Source organism: Somniosus microcephalus, unplaced genomic scaffold, assembly GCF_052327205.1.
Source record: "Somniosus microcephalus isolate GS21.2 unplaced genomic scaffold, FLI_Smic_1.0 unresolved_chr2, whole genome shotgun sequence".
NCBI classification, from domain to species: domain Eukaryota; kingdom Metazoa; phylum Chordata; class Chondrichthyes; order Squaliformes; family Somniosidae; genus Somniosus; species Somniosus microcephalus.
Window position 1 is genome coordinate 89,820,418 of NW_028225180.1, and position 18,178 is coordinate 89,838,595.

An 18,178-nucleotide genomic window follows, 5' to 3' on the forward strand; every position below is an offset into this window, starting at 1 on the left:
ATACAGAGTAAAGCTCCCTCTACACTGTCCCACCAAACACTCCCAGGGCAGGTACAGCAGGGGTTAGATACAGAGTAAAGCTCCCTCTACACTGTCCCGTCAAACACTCCCAGGGCAGGTACAGCACGGGTTAGATACAGAGTAAAGCTCCCTCTACACTGTCCATCAAACACTCCCAGGGCAGGGACAGCACGGGTTAGATACAGAGTAAAGCTCCCTCTACACTGTCCCATCAAACACTCCCAGGGCAGGTACAGCACGGGTTAGATACAGAGTAAAGCTCCCTCTACACTGTCCCATCAAACACTCCCAGGGCAGGGACAGCACGGTTTAGATACAGAGTAAAGCTCCCTCTACACTGTCCCATCAAACACTCCCAGGGCAGGGACAGCACGGTTTAGATACAGAGTAAAGCTCTCTCTACACTGTCCCATCAAACACTCCCAGGGCAGGTACAGCACGGGGTCTTTATTTGAATGTCTGAAGTTCTTTAAATAGGTTGAGTGTCCTGGTTGTTCCCAAAAGAAGTCCGGATCCAATGTATTTCAATTTGTCTCAAAGTCTTCGGCCCACTCCTTCCCGCGGAGGGCAGTGTTTGCCTGCCGAGACCCCCTTCCTGAAATCGCCTGACGCTGGCCTGTGTGGCGCTGGGGTCCGTCAGCACTTTGCGAGCAGAACAGTCGACACACGGGACTGGACGCTCCTTCGGTCAAAGTTTGATCAACACTCCGTCTTCGCCCATGAGTGGGGCTCCCCGAGTCTGTGTGTGGCTCAACGCCTCTTTGATATCCAGCGCTCTCTGTGAACGCAGAGAGGGTCCCGCTCGCCACCAATGCACGGGCCGTAGCCTCAGATCGTCAGCTCTGGACGCCCACGACAATGCAAAGTGAAGTAACCAGTGGAGTCCGGTGATGCGATTCACATCGGCCCCTCTGGGCTAGGAAAGGTGGGGGGCAGAAGAAATGAACCAGCCAGGGTCCCCACCCCTGGTCACCGTCCAGTGACATCCTGTAGAAGATGCACGATGCCCCCGACAGCCATTCGAGCGAGGCACCGTGGTTCCAGCGCCGAGAGGAGGGGGGGGGGGGGGGGGAAGAGAGAGAGGAGGGGGGGGGGGGGGAAGAGAGAGAGGAGGGGGGGGGGAAGAGAGAGAGGAGGGGGGGGGGGAAGAGAGAGAGGAGGGGGGGGGGGAAGAGAGAGAGGAGGGGGAAGAGAGAGAGGAGGGGGGGGGGGAAGAGAGAGAGGAGGGGGGGGGAAGAGAGAGAGGAGGGGGGGGGGGGAGAGAGGAGGGGGGGGGAGAGAGGAGGGGGGGGGGAAGAGAGAGAGGAGGGGGGGAGAGGAGTGGGAGAGTAGGGGGAGAGGAGGAGACAGAGAGAGGGGAGGGGGAGAGAGGAGGGGGGGGAGAAGACAGAGAGAGGAGGGGAAGACAGAGAGAGGAGGGGGAGAGGGAGAGGGAGAGAGAGGAGGAAATGCCGGAGTTCAACGCGAGTGTCCAAACCCATTCAATTCATTTCCAGCATCTGGGGAAAGCCGAATATTGCAGGCTGCCTCCCCGTTCAGCCGTGACTCTGGGGAGGGGGAGACCGGGGGTGAAGCACCAGCTATGCTGGAGGTGTCCTTGCGTCCATTCGCACTGGTTCCTTCTCATGGAAAGAGAGGGACGGGGGACGGGCGAGAACGATCGTTCACTGAAAGCTCAGAGGGTCACAAACAGCAGGGCAAGTTCGGCGTGTGCGGAGCAGGTGTTACAAGGGCGAGCGAGGGAGAGGCGGGAGGTGATGCTGTACATCCTTTCGGCCCTTGCGCTCTGATCTGCTGCCAGTTTCTTTCTCCCTCCCTCTGCCGCTGCACAGTCCCAGGTCGCACGCTGTTACCATTTGCCCCTCTTGCTCCAGTCTTTGGGTGTAAAGTGCAAGCACTTGGAGTCTATGCGCAGGTGCCTCTTCATCATCGCCTTCTCGTGCCCTTCGACAATGTCCTCCGACAGCGTGAGAATGTACTGACCCTGAAACATCACACCAGCGGGGTTTAACCAGCACACCGACACATTCCATCACAAACACTACACAAAGAGTACTCCCCCATTTCACCACCTCAGGACAGCCCAAGTGCTTCACAGCCAATGAAGTACTTTTTTTTTTGAAGTGTGGTCACTGTTGTAATGTGGGAAACGCGGCAGCCAATTTGTGCACAGCAAGCTCCCACAAACAGCAATGTGATAATGACCAGATCATCTGTTTTAGTGATGTTGGTTGAGGGATAAATATTCGCCCCAGGACACCGGGGAGAACGCCCCCTGCTCTTCTTCCAATAGTGGCCGTGGGATCTTTTACACCCACCTGAGAGGGCAGACGGGGCCTCGGTTTAACGTCTCATCCGAAAGACGGCACCTCCGACAGTGCGGCACTCCCTCAGCACTGCACCTCCGACAGTGCGGCGCTCCCTCAGTACTGCCCCTCCGACAGTGCGGCGCTCCCTCAGTACTGCCCCTCCGACAGTGCGGCTCTCCCTCATCTCCCTCAGTACCGCCCCTCTGACAGTGCGGCGCTACCTCAGTACTGCCCCGCCGACAGTGCGGCGCTCCCTCAGTACTGCCCCTCCGACAGTGCGGCGCTCCCTCAGTACTGCCCCTCCGACAGTGCGGCGCTCCCTCAGTACTGCCCTTCTGACAGTGCGGCGCTCCCTCAGTACTGCCCCTCTGACCGTGCGGCGCTCCCTCAGTACTGCCCCTCCGACCGTGCGGCGCTCCCTCAGTACTGCCCCTCCGACCGTGCGGCGCTCCCTCAGTACTGCCCCTCCGACAGTGCGGCGCTTCCTCAGTACTGCCCCTCCGACAGTGCGGCGCTCCCTCAGTACTGGCACTGGGAGTGTTGGCCTGGATTATGGGGGTCGAGACTCTGGAGTGGGGGCTCTAACTCACGACGTTACTCTCATTCGGACTTCCCTCCTCGTGACCTGACTCTTGCTGGCCTGCAATACCCCTCCCGAGGGAGCGTTCTTCACTGAACCGAGACGGCGAGCGTCAGCAAGGCCCGGGCGGACCCAATCCTCATCCCATCGTCCCACATACTCAAACGCCCTTTCCAGCAGGGGTTACTGGGCAGGGATCAGGAGATGGAACCCTGGCTGAGAGTCCCCCCTGCCCAAACCCAAGGGAACTGCGGCTCCTTGTAGCCTGTCCTGCCAGCCTGGGTATGGGTAGCTAACTCAGCACGGGCCAGGGATGGAGCCTGGGCCTGTCCTGCTCTCTGCTGCAAGAAATCGTGGACTGAAAGAAGTAACAGTCTGTTGCGGGTTCCCTAGATCAGCAGTTGATGACACAGAAAGATTCTAGTCAGGTCAGAGAAATAGTTGTACCGAGAGCTGAATTACGAGGTTAGATCACAAAAACAGGCCTTCGAGTGGGCATAACTAGGGCTGATACGGGATGTAGCAAGGAGTTGCAGGATAAACAAGCTGTCTACAAAGAGGGCAACAAGACCTTTAGAACAGAGGCAAGGAGGACAATGAAATCATGAGGCTGGGAGGGGGGCCGTCATAGGTAGCCGCTCCCTTGTAATTGGACAATAGGACGGGGAACAAACGATTGACACCAGGCCACCGAAATAACTATAAATATAGACCAGTGAGAGAGGAAGTCAGACAGCGAGGGGCGAGGTGGAAATCAATGCTGGCTCAGGCCCAGCACCTCCAACAGCTCAGGGGGACGAATCAACAGAAGTGACCGCTGTTACTGGCTGCAGAGACCCGCTGACCCGAGACCTCCATCAGAGATCTAACCAACCGCCCGTCCGGTCGTGGCGTTCCGTTTCAGGAGTCGTAGATCGCGCTCTACTGTCACGGGTTGTATGTGTATGAAAAAGTGTAACATCCCCACCGACACCTGGGAATCCCCGGCCCAAGACCGCATAAAGTGGAGGAGAAGCATTCGGGAAGGCACCGAACACCTCGAGTCTCTTCGCCGGGAGCAAGCGGAAGCCAAGCGCAAGGAGCGCCCGTCAACCCAAGCACCCCACCCACCCGCCTCTTCAACCACCGTCTGCCCCACCTGTGACAGAGACTGTAGGTCCCGCATTGGACTCATCAGTCACCTGAGAACTCATTGTTAGTGTGGAAGCAAGTCATCCTCGGTTCCCAGGGACTGCCTAAGAAGAGAGAAGATGTCTATTATACTCAACTGAAACCATATGTAATATCAGATTGTGCTTTAAAACTGTAGCTCAATAAAAGAGCCTTGCAACTCCGAAGACCCTTTGGGTAATCTGTGTGTGACCTGTGATCCGAATCTTACACTGTGTGAGGGGCTCAGTACCCTCCACGCAACCCCTTGCTTTCGCTCCCCCAGGCTGCAGGGCTCCTGGGCCCAAGAGGGAGACCGCCAGCACCGCTCAAACCGGCCGCAGGAGTGGGCGATGGCGATCGTAGCGCTGGCAGGCAGCTGGAGGGAGGAGTGCGGCACAGAAGGGCAGGTGAGAAGACTGTCCCTTTTCAAATACATCCCAGGTGCCTACTGACATGAATCAGTCATTCATGAAAGAAAGACTTATGAAATAATACTGAGCGGCCTGCGGGTGGCGCTGTCCAGGGAGAGTATAAATACTCGGGCACTGGCCCAGCTTGCGCAGGACATTCTTTAACAGGAACTAGTGAAGGACACAACTAGACCTCCATGTTGTAAAACAGTTGATTAAAGCTTTGTTTAGACCAAGTGCCTAGTAGTTTTCTTAGGTCACCTACCTTATAGTAGTTTATCAGGTTCAGGTACTGCAGGGTGGAGATCACGTCCTCCTTCTTGATGCTGGTTAATTCGCTGATCTCACTGAGCCGAGAGGGGGGGAGAAAAAAAAAGTGCTTTAGAGTTTGCGAGCGTAAGTTCATCAGCTGAGTGCTGCCCGCCCTATGAGCTGTGAGGTTTCGGTGAAGAGTTTCGCCTCCCCTTCCCCTCCTGCTGGCACTGACTCTCGCTGGTGCACGGGTCGGGCTGCTCTCGATTACCTCCCCCCGCACCTTAGGAGGGATATCTTGGTCTTGGAGGGGGGGCAGCGCAGATTCACCAGAACGATACCGGGGCTAAAAGGGTTAAATTCCGAGGACAGGTTGCACAGACTGGGCTTGTATTCCCTGGAGTTTAGAAGATTAAGGGGCGATCTGATCGAGGTGTTTGAGATGATTAAAGGATTCGATCGAGAGAAACTATTTCCTCTGGTGGGGGGAGTCCAGAACAAGGGGGCAGAACCTTCAAATTAGAGCCAGGCCGTTCAGGGGTGATGTCAGGAAGCACTTCTTCACACAAAGGGTGGTGGAAATCTGGAACTCTCTCCCCAAAAAGGCTGTCGAGGCTGGGGGTCAATTGGAAATCTCAAAACTGAGATTGATCGATTTCTGTTGGGTCAGGGTATTGAGGGTTATGGAACCAAGGCGGGTGGATGGAGTCAAGATACAGATCACCCGCGATCCGATTGAATGGTGTAACAGGCTCGAGGGGCTGAATGGCCTCCTCCTGTTCCTATGTAACAGGCTCGAGGGGCTGAATGGCCTCCTCCTGTTCCTGTGTAACAGGCTCGAGGGGCTGAATGGCCGCCTCCTGTTCCTGTGTAACAGGCTCGAGGGGCTGAATGGGCCTCCTCCTGTTGCTGTGTAACAGGCTCGAGGGGCTGAATGGCCTCCTCCTGTTCCTGTGATCAGGAACGGGGACCCTGGCTGGGTTTCCTCCTCCCTAACCCAGGGGGCGCTGCCTGCCTGCCCGGGGCGGGGAGAGCTATTGGCCAACTCACCGCAACCAGTTGCATCAGCCAACTTCCCCTCCCGACCCCCGACAGCCAACGAAATACTTTTTTTGAAGTGTGGTCACTGTTGTAATGTGGGAAACGCAGTAACCAATTTGTACACAGCAAGCTCCCACAAACAGCAATGTGATAATGACCAGATCATCTGTTTTAGTGATGTTGGTTGAGGGATAAATATTGGCCCCAGGACACCGGGGAGAACTCCCCATCTCATCTTTGAAATAGTGCCATACGATCTTTAACGTCCACCAGAGGGCAGACGGGGCCTCGGTTTAACGTCTCATCCGAAAGACGGCACCTCCGACAGTGCGGCACTCCCTCAGTACTGCCCCTCCGACAGTGCGGCACTCCGACAGTGCGGCACTCCCTCAGTACTGCCCCTCCGACGGTGCGGCGCTCCCTCAGTACTGCCCCTGTGACAGTGTGGCACTCCGACAGTGCAGCACTCCCTCAGTACTGCCCCTCCGACAGTGCGGCACTCCGACAGTGTGGCACTCCCTCAGTACTGCCCCTCCGACAATGCGGCGCTCCCTCAGTCCTGCCCCTCCAACAGTGCGGCGCTCCCTCAGTACTGGCATAAGGAGTGTCGGCCTGGATTATGGGGCTCGAATTTCTGGAGTGGGGGCTCAAATCCACAACCTTGTGACTCATGGCAAGAGAGAGAGAGAGGGAGAGTGATTGCTACCCACTGAGCCTCGGGGGATCCACTCCAAACTTACTTGATTGTGATCTGCGGCCGCTCTCCGTTCTCCGACTTGAGCTCCATGAGAATCTCCAGGATGGTCTGCGACCAGTAGCTGCGGTAGGAGAGCAGGCCCAGGTCGGACAATGGCTTCTCCGGCGTCCCTGTTTTCCCCTCCACCTTCGAGAGTTCGTAACCTGGGAACATGAAGGAGCCACACGTCACGGGTTAGGGCCCTTCCCAATTTACCAACAGGAACAGAGGTTTGGAAATCGAGCATTGCAACTCGTATCAAACAGGAACAGCAAGGGGACCGTCGCCTATTGCAAGTCAGAGCCACGTGGGAAGTGTCAAAACCAGGTCTGCATCACTCTCGGGACCGGACTGGCAACGCTACAACCTTCACCTCGGCCATTTGCAATGTCGAAATTAAATCTCACTCTGCCATTCACCACTGGTAAATAACATTCACTCCCTCCACCACCGGCGTACCGTGGCTGCAGTGTGGACCATCTACAAGATGCACTGCAGCAACTCGCCAAGGCTTCTTCGGCAGCACCTCCCAAACCCGCGACCTCTTCCACCTAGAAGGACAAGGGCAGCAGGCGCATGGGAACACCACCACCTCCAAGTTCCCCTCCAAGTCACACACCATCCTGACTTGGAAATATATCGACCGATCCTTCATTGTCGCTGGGTCAAAATCCTGGAACTCCCTCCCTAACAGCACTGTGGGAGTACCTTCACCACACGGACTGCAGCGATTCAAGAAGGTGGCTCACTACCACCTTCTCGAGGGGCAACAACGGATGGGCAATAAATGCTGGCCTTGCCAGTGACGCCCACATACCGAGAAGGAATTTTAAAAAATGACCCTGTAAAGGTCAGTGTGGCCTAGACTGCTTCTCCCTGCTGGTCACTGCAGGTCCAGTCACCACGGGCAATGGTGCAAGAGCTGGGAATCAACGCTGATTTCTTTCCCCTCTCTAACCCAGGCAGCCAGGGTCTCTTGTAGCCCCGACCGTTGTCGCAGCTCAGATCAACTAATGTCACAGACCAAGGAGGGAACCTTCTGACCAGTGTGCCTCCGTCCCGGAGAGGACAAACGCAGCTAATGAGGGGAACTGGACTGAGGAGGGATTGGATCGTGAGGAGGGATTGGATCGTGAGGAGGGATTGAACCGTGAGGAGGGATTGGACCGTGAGGAGGGATTGGACCGTGAGGAGGGATTGGACCGTGAGGAGGGATTGGACCGTGAGGAGAGATTGGACCTTGAGGAGAGATTGGACCGTGAGGGGAGATTGGACCGTGAGGGGAGATTGGACCGTGAGGAGAGATTGGACCGTGAGGAGAGATTGGACCGTGAGGAGAGATTGGACCGTGAGGGGAGATTGGACCGTGAGGAGAGATTGGACCGTGAGGAGAGATTGGACCGTGAAGAGAGATTGGACCGTGAGGAGAGATTGGACCGTGAGGGGAGATTGGACCGTGAGGGGAGATTGGACCGTGAGGAGAGATTGGACCGTGAGGAGAGATTGGACCGTGAGGGGAGATTGGACCGTGAGGGGAGATTGGACCGTGAGGGGAGATTGGACCGTGAGGGGAGATTGGACCGTGAGGAGAGATTGGACCGTGAGGGGAGATTGGACCGTGAGGGGAGATTGGACCGTGAGGGGAGATTGGACCGTGAGGGGAGATTGGACCGTGAGGGGAGATTGGACCGTGAGGGGAGATTGGACCGTGAGGGGAGATTGGACCGTGAGGGGAGATTGGACCGTGAGGGGAGATTGGACCGTGAGGGGAGATTGGACCGTGAGGGGAGATTGGACCGTGAGGGGAGATTGGACCGTGAGGGGAGATTGGACCGTGAGGGGAGATTGGACCGTGAGGGGAGATTGGACCGTGAGGAGAGATTGGACCGTGAGGAGAGATTGGACCGTGAGGAGAGATTGGACCGTGAGGAGAGATTGGACCGTGAGGGGAGAGTGGACCGTGAGGGGAGATTGGACCGTGAGGGGAGATTGGACCGTGAGGGGAGATTGGACCGTGAGGGGAGATTGGACCGTGAGGGGAGATTGGACCGTGAGGAGGGATTGGACCGTGAGGAGAGATTGGACCGTGAGGAGGGATTGGACCGTGAGGGGAGATTGGACCGTGAGGAGAGATTGGACCGTGAGGAGAGATTGGACCGTGAGGGGAGATTGGACCGTGAGGGGAGATTGGACCGTGAGGAGAGATTGGACCGTGAGGGGAGATTGGACCGTGAGGAGAGATTGGACCGTGAGGAGAGATTGGACCGTGAGGGGAGATTGGACCGTGAGGAGAGATTGGACCGTGAGGAGAGATTGGACCGTGAGGGGAGATTGGACCGTGAGGGGAGATTGGACCGTGAGGAGAGATTGGACCGTGAGGAGGGATTGGACCGTGAGGGGAGATTGGACCGTGAGGAGAGATTGGAGCGTGAGGAGAGATTGGAGCGTGAGGAGAGATTGGACCGTGAGGAGAGATTGGACCGTGAGGAGAGATTGGACCGTGAGGAGAGATTGGACCGTGAGGGGAGATTGGACCGTGAGGGGAGATTGGACCGTGAGGGGAGATTGGACCGTGAGGGGAGATTGGACCGTGAGGGGAGATTGGACCGTGAGGGGAGATTGGACCGTGAGGGGAGATTGGACCGTGAGGGGAGATTGGACCGTGAGGAGAGATTGGACCGTGAGGAGAGATTGGACCGTGAGGGGAGATTGGACCGTGAGGGGAGAGTGGACCGTGAGGGGAGATTGGACCGTGAGGGGAGATTGGACCGTGAGGAGAGATTGGACCGTGAGGGGAGATTGGACCGTGAGGAGGGATTGGACCGTGAGGAGAGATTGGACCGTGAGGAGAGATTGGACCGTGAGGAGGGATTGGACCGTGAGGGGAGATTGGACCGTGAGGAGAGATTGGACCGTGAGGGGAGATTGGACCGTGAGGAGAGATTGGACCGTGAGGAGAGATTGGACCGTGAGGGGAGATTGGACCGTGAGGAGAGATTGGACCGTGAGGAGGGATTGGACCGTGAGGGGAGATTGGACCGTGAGGAGAGATTGGAGCGTGAGGAGAGATTGGACCGTGAGGAGAGATTGGACCGTGAGGGGAGATTGGACCGTGAGGAGAGATTGGACCGTGAGGGGAGATTGGACCGTGACGAGGGATTGGACCGTGAGGAGAGATTGGACCGTGAGGAGGGATTGGACCGTGAGGAGGGATTGGACCGTGAGGGGAGATTGGACCGTGAGGGGAGATTGGACCGTGAGGAGAGATTGGACCGTGAGGGGAGATTGGACCGTGAGGGGAGATTGGACCGTGAGGGGAGATTGGACCGTGAGGAGAGATTGGACCGTGAGGAGAGATTGGACCGTGAGGAGAGATTGGACCGTGAGGGGAGATTGGACCGTGAGGGGAGATTGGACCGTGAGGAGAGATTGGACCGTGAGGAGAGATTGGACCGTGAGGAGAGATTGGACCGTGAGGAGAGATTGGACCGTGAGGGGAGATTGGCCCGTGAGGGGAGATTGGACCGTGAGGAGAGATTGGACCGTGAGGGGAGATTGGACCGTGAGGAGGGATTGGACCGTGAAGGGAGATTGGACCGTGAGGAGAGATTGGACCGTGAGGGGAGATTGGACCGTGAGGGGAGATTGGACCGTGAGGGGAGATTGGACCGTGAGGAGAGATTGGACCGTGAGGAGAGATTGGACCGTGAGGGGAGATTGGACCGTGAGGGGAGATTGGACCGTGAGGAGAGATTGGACCGTGAGGGGAGATTGGACCGTGAGGAGAGATTGGACCGTGAGGGGAGATTGGACCGTGAGGAGAGATTGGACCGTGAGGAGAGATTGGACCGTGAGGAGAGATTGGACCGTGAGGGGAGATTGGACCGTGAGGAGGGATTGGACCGTGAGGAGAGGTTGGACCGTGAGGAGAGATTGGACCGTGAGGAGAGATTGGACCGTGAGGAGAGATTGGACCGTGAGGAGAGATTGGACCGTGAGGAGAGATTGGACCGTGAGGAGAGATTGGACCGTGAGGGGAGATTGGACCGTGAGGAGAGATTGGACCGTGAGGGGAGATTGGACCGTGAGGGCAGATTGGACCGTGAGGGGAGATTGGACCGTGAGGGGAGATTGGACCGTGAGGGGAGATTGGACCGTGAGGAGAGATTGGACCGTGAGGAGAGATTGGACCGTGAGGAGAGATTGGACCGTGAGGAGAGATTGGACCGTGAGGAGAGATTGGAGCGTGAGGAGAGATTGGAGCGTGAGGAGAGATTGGACCGTGAGGAGAGATTGGACCGTGAGGAGAGATTGGACCGTGAGGGGAGATTGGACCGTGAGGAGAGATTGGACCGTGAGGGGAGATTGGACCGTGAGGAGGGATTGGACCGTGAGGAGAGATTGGACCGTGAGGAGGGATTGGACCGTGAGGAGGGATTGGACCGTGAGGGGAGATTGGACCGTGAGGGGAGATTGGACCGTGAGGAGAGATTGGACCGTGAGGGGAGATTGGACCGTGAGGGGAGATTGGACCGTGAGGGGAGATTGGACCGTGAGGGGAGATTGGACCGTGAGGGGAGATTGGACCGTGAGGGGAGATTGGACCGTGAGGAGAGATTGGACCGTGAGGAGAGATTGGACCGTGAGGAGAGATTGGACCGTGAGGGGAGATTGGACCGTGAGGGGAGATTGGACCGTGAGGAGAGATTGGACCGTGAGGAGAGATTGGACCGTGAGGAGAGATTGGACCGTGAGGGGAGATTGGCCCGTGAGGGGAGATTGGACCGTGAGGAGAGATTGGACCGTGAGGGGAGATTGGACCGTGAGGAGGGATTGGACCGTGAGGGGAGATTGGACCGTGAGGGGAGATTGGACCGTGAGGGGAGATTGGACCGTGAGGGGAGATTGGACCGTGAGGAGAGATTGGACCGTGAGGGGAGATTGGACCGTGAGGGGAGATTGGACCGTGAGGAGAGATTGGACCGTGAGGGGAGATTGGACCGTGAGGAGAGATTGGACCGTGAGGGGAGATTGGACCGTGAGGGGAGATTGGACCGTGAGGAGAGATTGGACCGTGAGGAGAGATTGGACCGTGAGGAGAGATTGGACCGTGAGGGGAGATTGGACCGTGAGGAGGGATTGGACCGTGAGGAGAGATTGGACCGTGAGGAGAGATTGGACCGTGAGGAGAGATTGGACCGTGAGGAGAGATTGGACCGTGAGGAGAGATTGGACCGTGAGGAGAGATTGGACCGTGAGGGGAGATTGGCCCGTGAGGGGAGATTGGACCGTGAGGAGAGATTGGACCGTGAGGGGAGATTGGACCGTGAGGAGGGATTGGACCGTGAAGGGAGATTGGACCGTGAGGAGAGATTGGACCGTGAGGGGAGATTGGACCGTGAGGGGAGATTGGACCGTGAGGGGAGATTGGACCGTGAGGGGAGATTGGACCGCGAGGAGAGATTGGACCGCGAGGAGGGATTGGACCGCGAGGAGAGATTGGACCGCGAGGAGAGATTGGACCGCGAGGAGGGATTGGACCGCGAGGAGGGATTGGACCGCGAGGAGGGATTGGACCGCGAGGAGGGATTGGACCGCGAGGAGGGATTGGACCGCGAGGAGGGATTGGACCGCGAGGAGGGATTGGACCGCGAGGAGAGATTGGACCGCGAGGAGAGATTGGACCGCGAGGAGAGATTGGACCGCGAGGAGAGATTGGACCGTGAGGGGAGATTGGACCGTGAGGAGGGATTGGACCGTGAGGAGAGATTGGACCGTGAGGAGAGATTGGACCGTGAGGAGAGATTGGACCGTGAGGAGAGATTGGACCGTGAGGAGAGATTGGACCGTGAGGAGAGATTGGACCGTGAGGAGAGATTGGACCGTGAGGGGAGATTGGACCGTGAGGAGAGATTGGACCGTGAGGGGAGATTGGACCGTCAGGGGAGATTGGACCGTGAGGGCAGATTGGACCGTGAGGGGAGATTGGACCGTGAGGAGAGATTGGACCGTGAGGAGAGATTGGACCGTGAGGAGAGATTGGACCGTGAGGAGAGATTGGACCGTGAGGGGAGATTGGACCGTGAGGGGAGATTGGACCGTGAGGGGAGATTGGACCGTGAGGGGAGATTGGACCGTGAGGGGAGATTGGACCGTGAGGGCAGATTGGACCGTGAGGAGAGATTGGACCGTGAGGAGAGATTGGACCGTGAGGAGAGATTGGACCGTGAGGAGAGATTGGACCGTGAGGAGGGATTGGACCGTGAGGAGGGATTGGACCGTGAGGAGGGATTGGACCGTGAGGAGGGATTGGACCGTGAGGGGAGATTGGACCGTGAGGAGAGATTGGACCGTGAGGGGAGATTGGACCGTGAGGAGGGATTGGACCGTGAGGAGGGATTGGACCGTGAGGAGGGATTGGACCGTGAGGGGAGATTGGACCGTGAGGAGGGATTGGACCGTGAGGGGAGATTGGACCGTGAGGAGAGATTGGACCGTGAGGAGAGATTGGACCGTGAGGGGAGATTGGACCGTGAGGAGGGATGGACCGTGAGGAGAGATTGGACCGTGAGGAGAGATTGGACCGTGAGGGGAGATTGGACCGTGAGGGGAGATTGGACCGTGAGGAGGGATTGGACCGTGAGGGGAGATTGGACCGTGAGGAGGGATTGGACCGTGAGGGGAGATTGGACCGTGAGGGGAGATTGGACCGCGAGGAGGGATTGGACCGTGAGGAGAGATTGGACCGTGAGGAGAGATTGGACCGTGAGGAGAGATTGGACCGTGAGGAGAGATTGGACCGTGAGGGGAGATTGGACCGTGAGGAGGGATTGGACCGTGAGGGGAGATTGGACCGTGAGGAGGGATTGGACCGTGAGGGGAGATTGGACCGTGAGGGGAGATTGGACCGCGAGGAGGGATTGGACCGTGAGGAGGGATTGGACCGTGAGGAGAGATTGGACCGTGAGGAGGGATTGGACCGTGAGGAGGGATTGGACCGTGAGGAGAGATTGGACCGTGAGGAGAGATTGGACCGTGAGGAGAGATTGGACCGTGAGGAGGGATTGGACCGTGAGGAGAGATTGGACCGTGAGGGGAGATTGGACCGTGAGGAGAGATTGGACCGTGAGGAGAGATTGGACCGTGAGGAGAGATTGGACCGTGAGGGGAGATTGGACCGTGAGGGGAGATTGGACCGTGAGGGGAGATTGGACCGTGAGGGGAGATTGGACCGTGAGGAGAGATTGGACCGTGAGGAGAGATTGGACCGTGAGGGGAGATTGGACCGTGAGGGGCGATTGGACCGTGAGGGGAGATTGGACCGTGAGGAGGGATTGGAGCGTGAGGAGGGATTGGACCGTGAGGAGGGATTGGAGCGTGAGGAGGGATTGGAGCGTGAGGAGGGATTGGACCGTGAGGAGGGATTGGACCGTGAGGGGAGATTGGACCGTGAGGAGAGATTGGACCGTGAGGAGGGATTGGACCGTGAGGAGGGATTGGAGCGTGAGGAGGGATTGGAGCGTGAGGAGGGATTGGACCGTGAGGAGGGATTGGACCGTGAGGGGAGATTGGACCGTGAGGAGGGATGGACCGTGAGGAGGGATTGGACCGTGAGGAGGGATTGGACCGTGAGGGGAGATTGGACCGTGAGGAGAGATTGGACCGTGAGGGGAGATTGGACCGTGAGGAGGGATGGACCGTGAGGAGGGATTGGACCGTGAGGAGGGATTGGACCGTGAGGAGGGATTGGACCGTGAGGGGAGATTGGACCGTGAGTAGGGATTGGACCGTGAGGGGAGATTGGACCGTGAGGAGGGATTGGACCGTGAGGAGGGATTGGACCGTGAGGAGGGATTGGACCGTGAGGAGGGATTGGTCCGTGAGGAGGGATTGGACCGTCTCTCTATCTGCCGCGGTACCATTTAGTCCAGCTGATTCCCGAGCCACGAACTGAGTGAGGAAGTATCGGTACTTACTGAACTCGATCAGCAGCTTGCCGTAGCCTCTCCTCTGGTAAGGGGGTAGTGTTAATATACAAGCAACATTGTAATCCTCCGTCGATTCCTTCTCCTGAACAACAACAACATGTATTTACACAGCACCTTTAACGTAGTAAAACGTCCCAAGCTGCTTCACAGGAGCGTAAATCAGACACAATTCTACACCGAGCCACATCAGGAGATATTAGGACAGGCGACCAAAAGCTTGGTCGAAGAGATCAGTTTTAAGGAGCGTCTTAAAGGAGGAGAGAGAGGCGGAGAGGTTTAGGGAGGGAATTCCAGAGCTTAGGGCCCAGGCGGCTGAAGGCACGGCCGCCAATGGTGGAGCGATGGAAATCGGGGGATGCGCAAGAGGCCAAAATTGGAGGAAGGCTGAGATCTTAGAGGGTTGTGGGGGCTGGAGGAGGTTACAGAGATCGGGAGGGTTGTAGGGCTGGAGGAGGTTACAGAGATAGGGAGGGTGTAGGGGCTGGGGGAGGTTACAGAGATAGGGAGGGTTGTAGGGGCTGGAGGAGGTTACAGAGATAGGGAGGGTTGTAGGGCTGGAGGAGGATACAGAGATAGGGAGGGTTGTAGGGCAGGAGGAGGTTACAGAGATAGGGAGGGTTGTAGGGCAGGAGGAGGTTACAGAGATAGGGAGGGTTGTAGGGCAGGAGGAGGTTACAGAGATAGGGAGGGTTGTAGGGGCTGGAGGAGGTTACAGAGATAGGGAGGGTTGTAGGGCTGGAGGAGGTTACAGAGATAGGGAGGGTTGTAGGGCAGGAGGAGGTTACAGAGATAGGGAGGGTTGTGGGGCTGGAGGAGGTTACAGAGATAGGGAGGGTTGTGGGGCTGGAGGAGGTTACAAAGATAGGGAGGGTGTAGGGGCTGGGGGAGGTTACAGAGATAGGGAGGGTTGTAGGGGCTGGAGGAGGTTACAGAGATAGGGAGGGTTGTAGGGCTGGAGGAGGATACAGAGATAGGGAGGGTTGTAGGGCAGGAGGAGGTTACAGAGATAGGGAGGGTTGTAGGGCAGGAGGAGGTTACAGAGATAGGGAGGGTTGTAGGGCAGGAGGAGGTTACAGAGATAGGGAGGGGTGTGGGGGCTGGAGGAGGTTACAGAGATAGGGAGGGTTGTAGGGCTGGAGGAGGTTACAGAGATAGGGAGGGTTGTAGGGGCTGGAGGAGGTTACAGAGATAGGGAGGGTTGTAGGGGCTGGGGGAGGTTACAGAGATAGGGAGGGTTGTAGGGGCTGGAGGAGGTTACAGAGATAGGGAGGGTTGTAGGGCTGGAGGAGGATACAGAGATAGGGAGGGTTGTAGGGCAGGAGGAGGTTACAGAGATAGGGAGGGTTGTAGGGCAGGAGGAGGTTACAGAGATAGGGAGGGTTGTAGGGCAGGAGGAGGTTACAGAGATAGGGAGGGTTGTAGGGGCTGGAGGAGGTTACAGAGATAGAGAGGGTTGTAGGGCTGGAGGAGGTTACAGAGATAGGGAGGGTTGTAGGGCAGGAGGAGGTTACAGAGATAGGGAGGGTTGTGGGGCTGGAGGAGGTTACAGAGATAGGGAGGGTTGTGGGGCTGGAGGAGGTTACAGAGATAGGGAGGGTTGTAGGGCAGGAGGAGGTTACAGAGATAGGGAGGGTTGTAGGGCAGGAGGAGGTTACAGAGATAGGGAGGGTTGTAGGGGCTGGAGGAGGTTACAGAGATAAGGAGGGTTGTAGGGCAGGAGGAGGTTACAGAGATAGGGAGGGTTGTAGGGGCTGGAGGAGGTTACAGAGATAGGGAGGGTTGTAGGGGCTGGAGGAGGTTACAGAGATAGGGAGGGTTGTAGGGCAGGAGGAGGTTACAGAGATAGGGAGGGTTGTAGGGCAGGAGGAGGTTACAGAGATAGGGAGGGTTGTAGGGGCTGGAGGAGGTTACAGAGATAGGGAGGGTTGTAGGGCTGGAGGAGGATACAGAGATAGGGAGGGTTGTAGGGGCTGGAGGAGGTTACAGAGATAGGGAGGGTTGTAGGGCTGGAGGAGGATACAGAGATAGGGAGGGTTGTAGGGGCTGGAGGAGGTTACAGAGATAGGGAGGTTTGTTGGGGCTGGAGGAGGTTACAGAGATAGGGAGGGTTGGAGGGGCTGGAGGAGGTTACAGAGATAGGGAGGGTTGTAGGGGCTGGAGGAGGTTACAGAGATAGGGAGGCGGGCGAGGAGGTTACAGAGATAGGGAGGGTTGTAGGCGCTGGAGGAGGTTACAGAGATAGGGAGGGTTGTAGGGGCTGGAGGAGGTTACAGAGATAGGGAGGCGGGCGAGGAGGTTACAGAGATAGGGAGGGTTGTAGGCGCTGGAGGAGGTTACAGAGATAGGGAGGGTTGTAGGGGCTGGAGGAGGTTAGAGATAGGGAGGGTTGTAGGGGCTGGAGGAGGTTACAGAGATAGGGAGGGTTGTAGGGGGCTGGAGGAAGTTACAGAGATAGGGAGGATTGTCGGGGGCTGGAGGAGGTTTCAGAGATAGGGAGGGTTGTTGGGCTGGAGGAGGATACAGAGATAGGGAGGCGGGCGAGGAGGTTACAGAGATAGGGACGGTTGTAGGCGCTGGAGGAGGTTACAGAGATAGGGAGGGTTGTAGGGGCTGGAGGAGGTTACAGAGATAGGGAGGGTTGTAGGGGCTGGAGGAGGTTACAGAGATAGGGATGGTTGTAGGGCTGGAGGAGGTTACAGAGATAGGGAGGGTTGTAGGGCTGGAGGAGGATACTGTTGTGTATGTAATATGTGTGCTACTTTGAACCTATGGACAGGACTGCACTACTTGTAGGGCGTAGTGATACGCAGTACCACTCCTGGCCATAGGGGTATAAATAGTACTGTGGGTACTGATCTCCCCTCAGTTCCCGCCTGTGGGCATGAAGTAAAGACCTACGTGCAGTCCCTACCTCCAACCAGTAAAGACCTGTTTGAGTTATACGTTTAAGTCTTTGTGTTAATTGTTCAATACAATACACATACTTAACACTGGCGACGAGTCGGTTCGAACCCTGCGGCAGTTATTCCACGGCGGCTTCGTCCAAAGACAGGACGTTGAAGAGAGGTTTCAATCCTCAACACCCCACTCAAAACTGAAGGGCAGCAGAAATCCTGACAGCTTCCAGCGACTGGAAGAGACAGGCATTAGGACCCTGAAGCCTCCATAACCTCGTGGGTAAGCCGAGCAGCGTTGGCTGCAAAGACAGGGCCACCGATCGGGAGATAAGGGCGATCGCAATCCCTGATAAGAGCCGCGGTGAAACGCGCGAGCGGGTAAGCCAGAGCCCGGGAGGGAGCGAGCAAGAGCCGCGCGAGCGGGTGAGCCAGAGGCCGGGAGCCGCTTCAAGTGCGAGGCGCAGCGCGGGCCAGCGATCGGGACCAAAGATAAGGGCCGCACTCGGACTGAAAGGCGCGGCGGCTGCAGAAGCTCAAGGTGCGAGAGCCGCGGTGCACAGCGCGGGCTATCGATCGCACAGAAGATAAGGGCCGAGAGCCGCTTCGGTCGGGAGCCACTTCGCGATCCAGCGATCGCATCCGCTGATAAGGGCCGCACTCGGGCGATCGCGGCGAAGATAAGGGCCGCACTCGGGGGCTGAAGGGAGACGGCGTCGGGGGACGGGTGAAGACCGCCAAGCGCGGGAAAACCGCCATTTTGTGGGCGGAGGACGACGGCAAGAGCGGGAAGCC

At 57.4% G+C, this 18,178-nt stretch overlaps 2 protein-coding genes across 9 annotated transcripts in view; both read right to left on the bottom strand.

Moving 5' to 3' along the window:
- Positions 1–1,301: 1,301 nt before the first annotated feature.
- LOC147092985 (histone acetyltransferase KAT5) overlaps positions 1,302–18,178 on the bottom strand; it is a 54,717-nt gene continuing 37,840 nt past the window's right edge. For 6 of the 8 annotated variants that reach the window (XM_085976319.1, XM_085976316.1, XM_085976317.1 and 3 more), the window contains 4 exons: positions 14,478–14,571; positions 6,506–6,665; positions 4,738–4,819; positions 1,303–2,005 (listed from right to left, as the gene is read on the bottom strand). In XM_085976319.1, coding sequence (XP_085832445.1) covers positions 1,871–2,005; positions 4,738–4,819; positions 6,506–6,665; positions 14,478–14,571 — 471 coding nt within the window. In that variant the 3' untranslated portion in view covers positions 1,303–1,870. Of the gene's footprint in view, positions 2,006–4,737; positions 4,820–6,505; positions 6,666–14,477; positions 14,572–18,178 lie in introns of those variants that run through there. The other 2 variants (XM_085976313.1, XM_085976314.1) reach the window with 2 other exon arrangements.
- On the bottom strand, positions 7,363–12,440 carry LOC147092986 (uncharacterized; the record flags this gene model as incomplete). Its single annotated transcript, XM_085976400.1, has 2 exons — positions 7,363–7,579; positions 8,227–12,440. Coding segments are annotated over 2 exons (4,431 nt in total), but the record flags the coding sequence as incomplete, so codon positions are not given.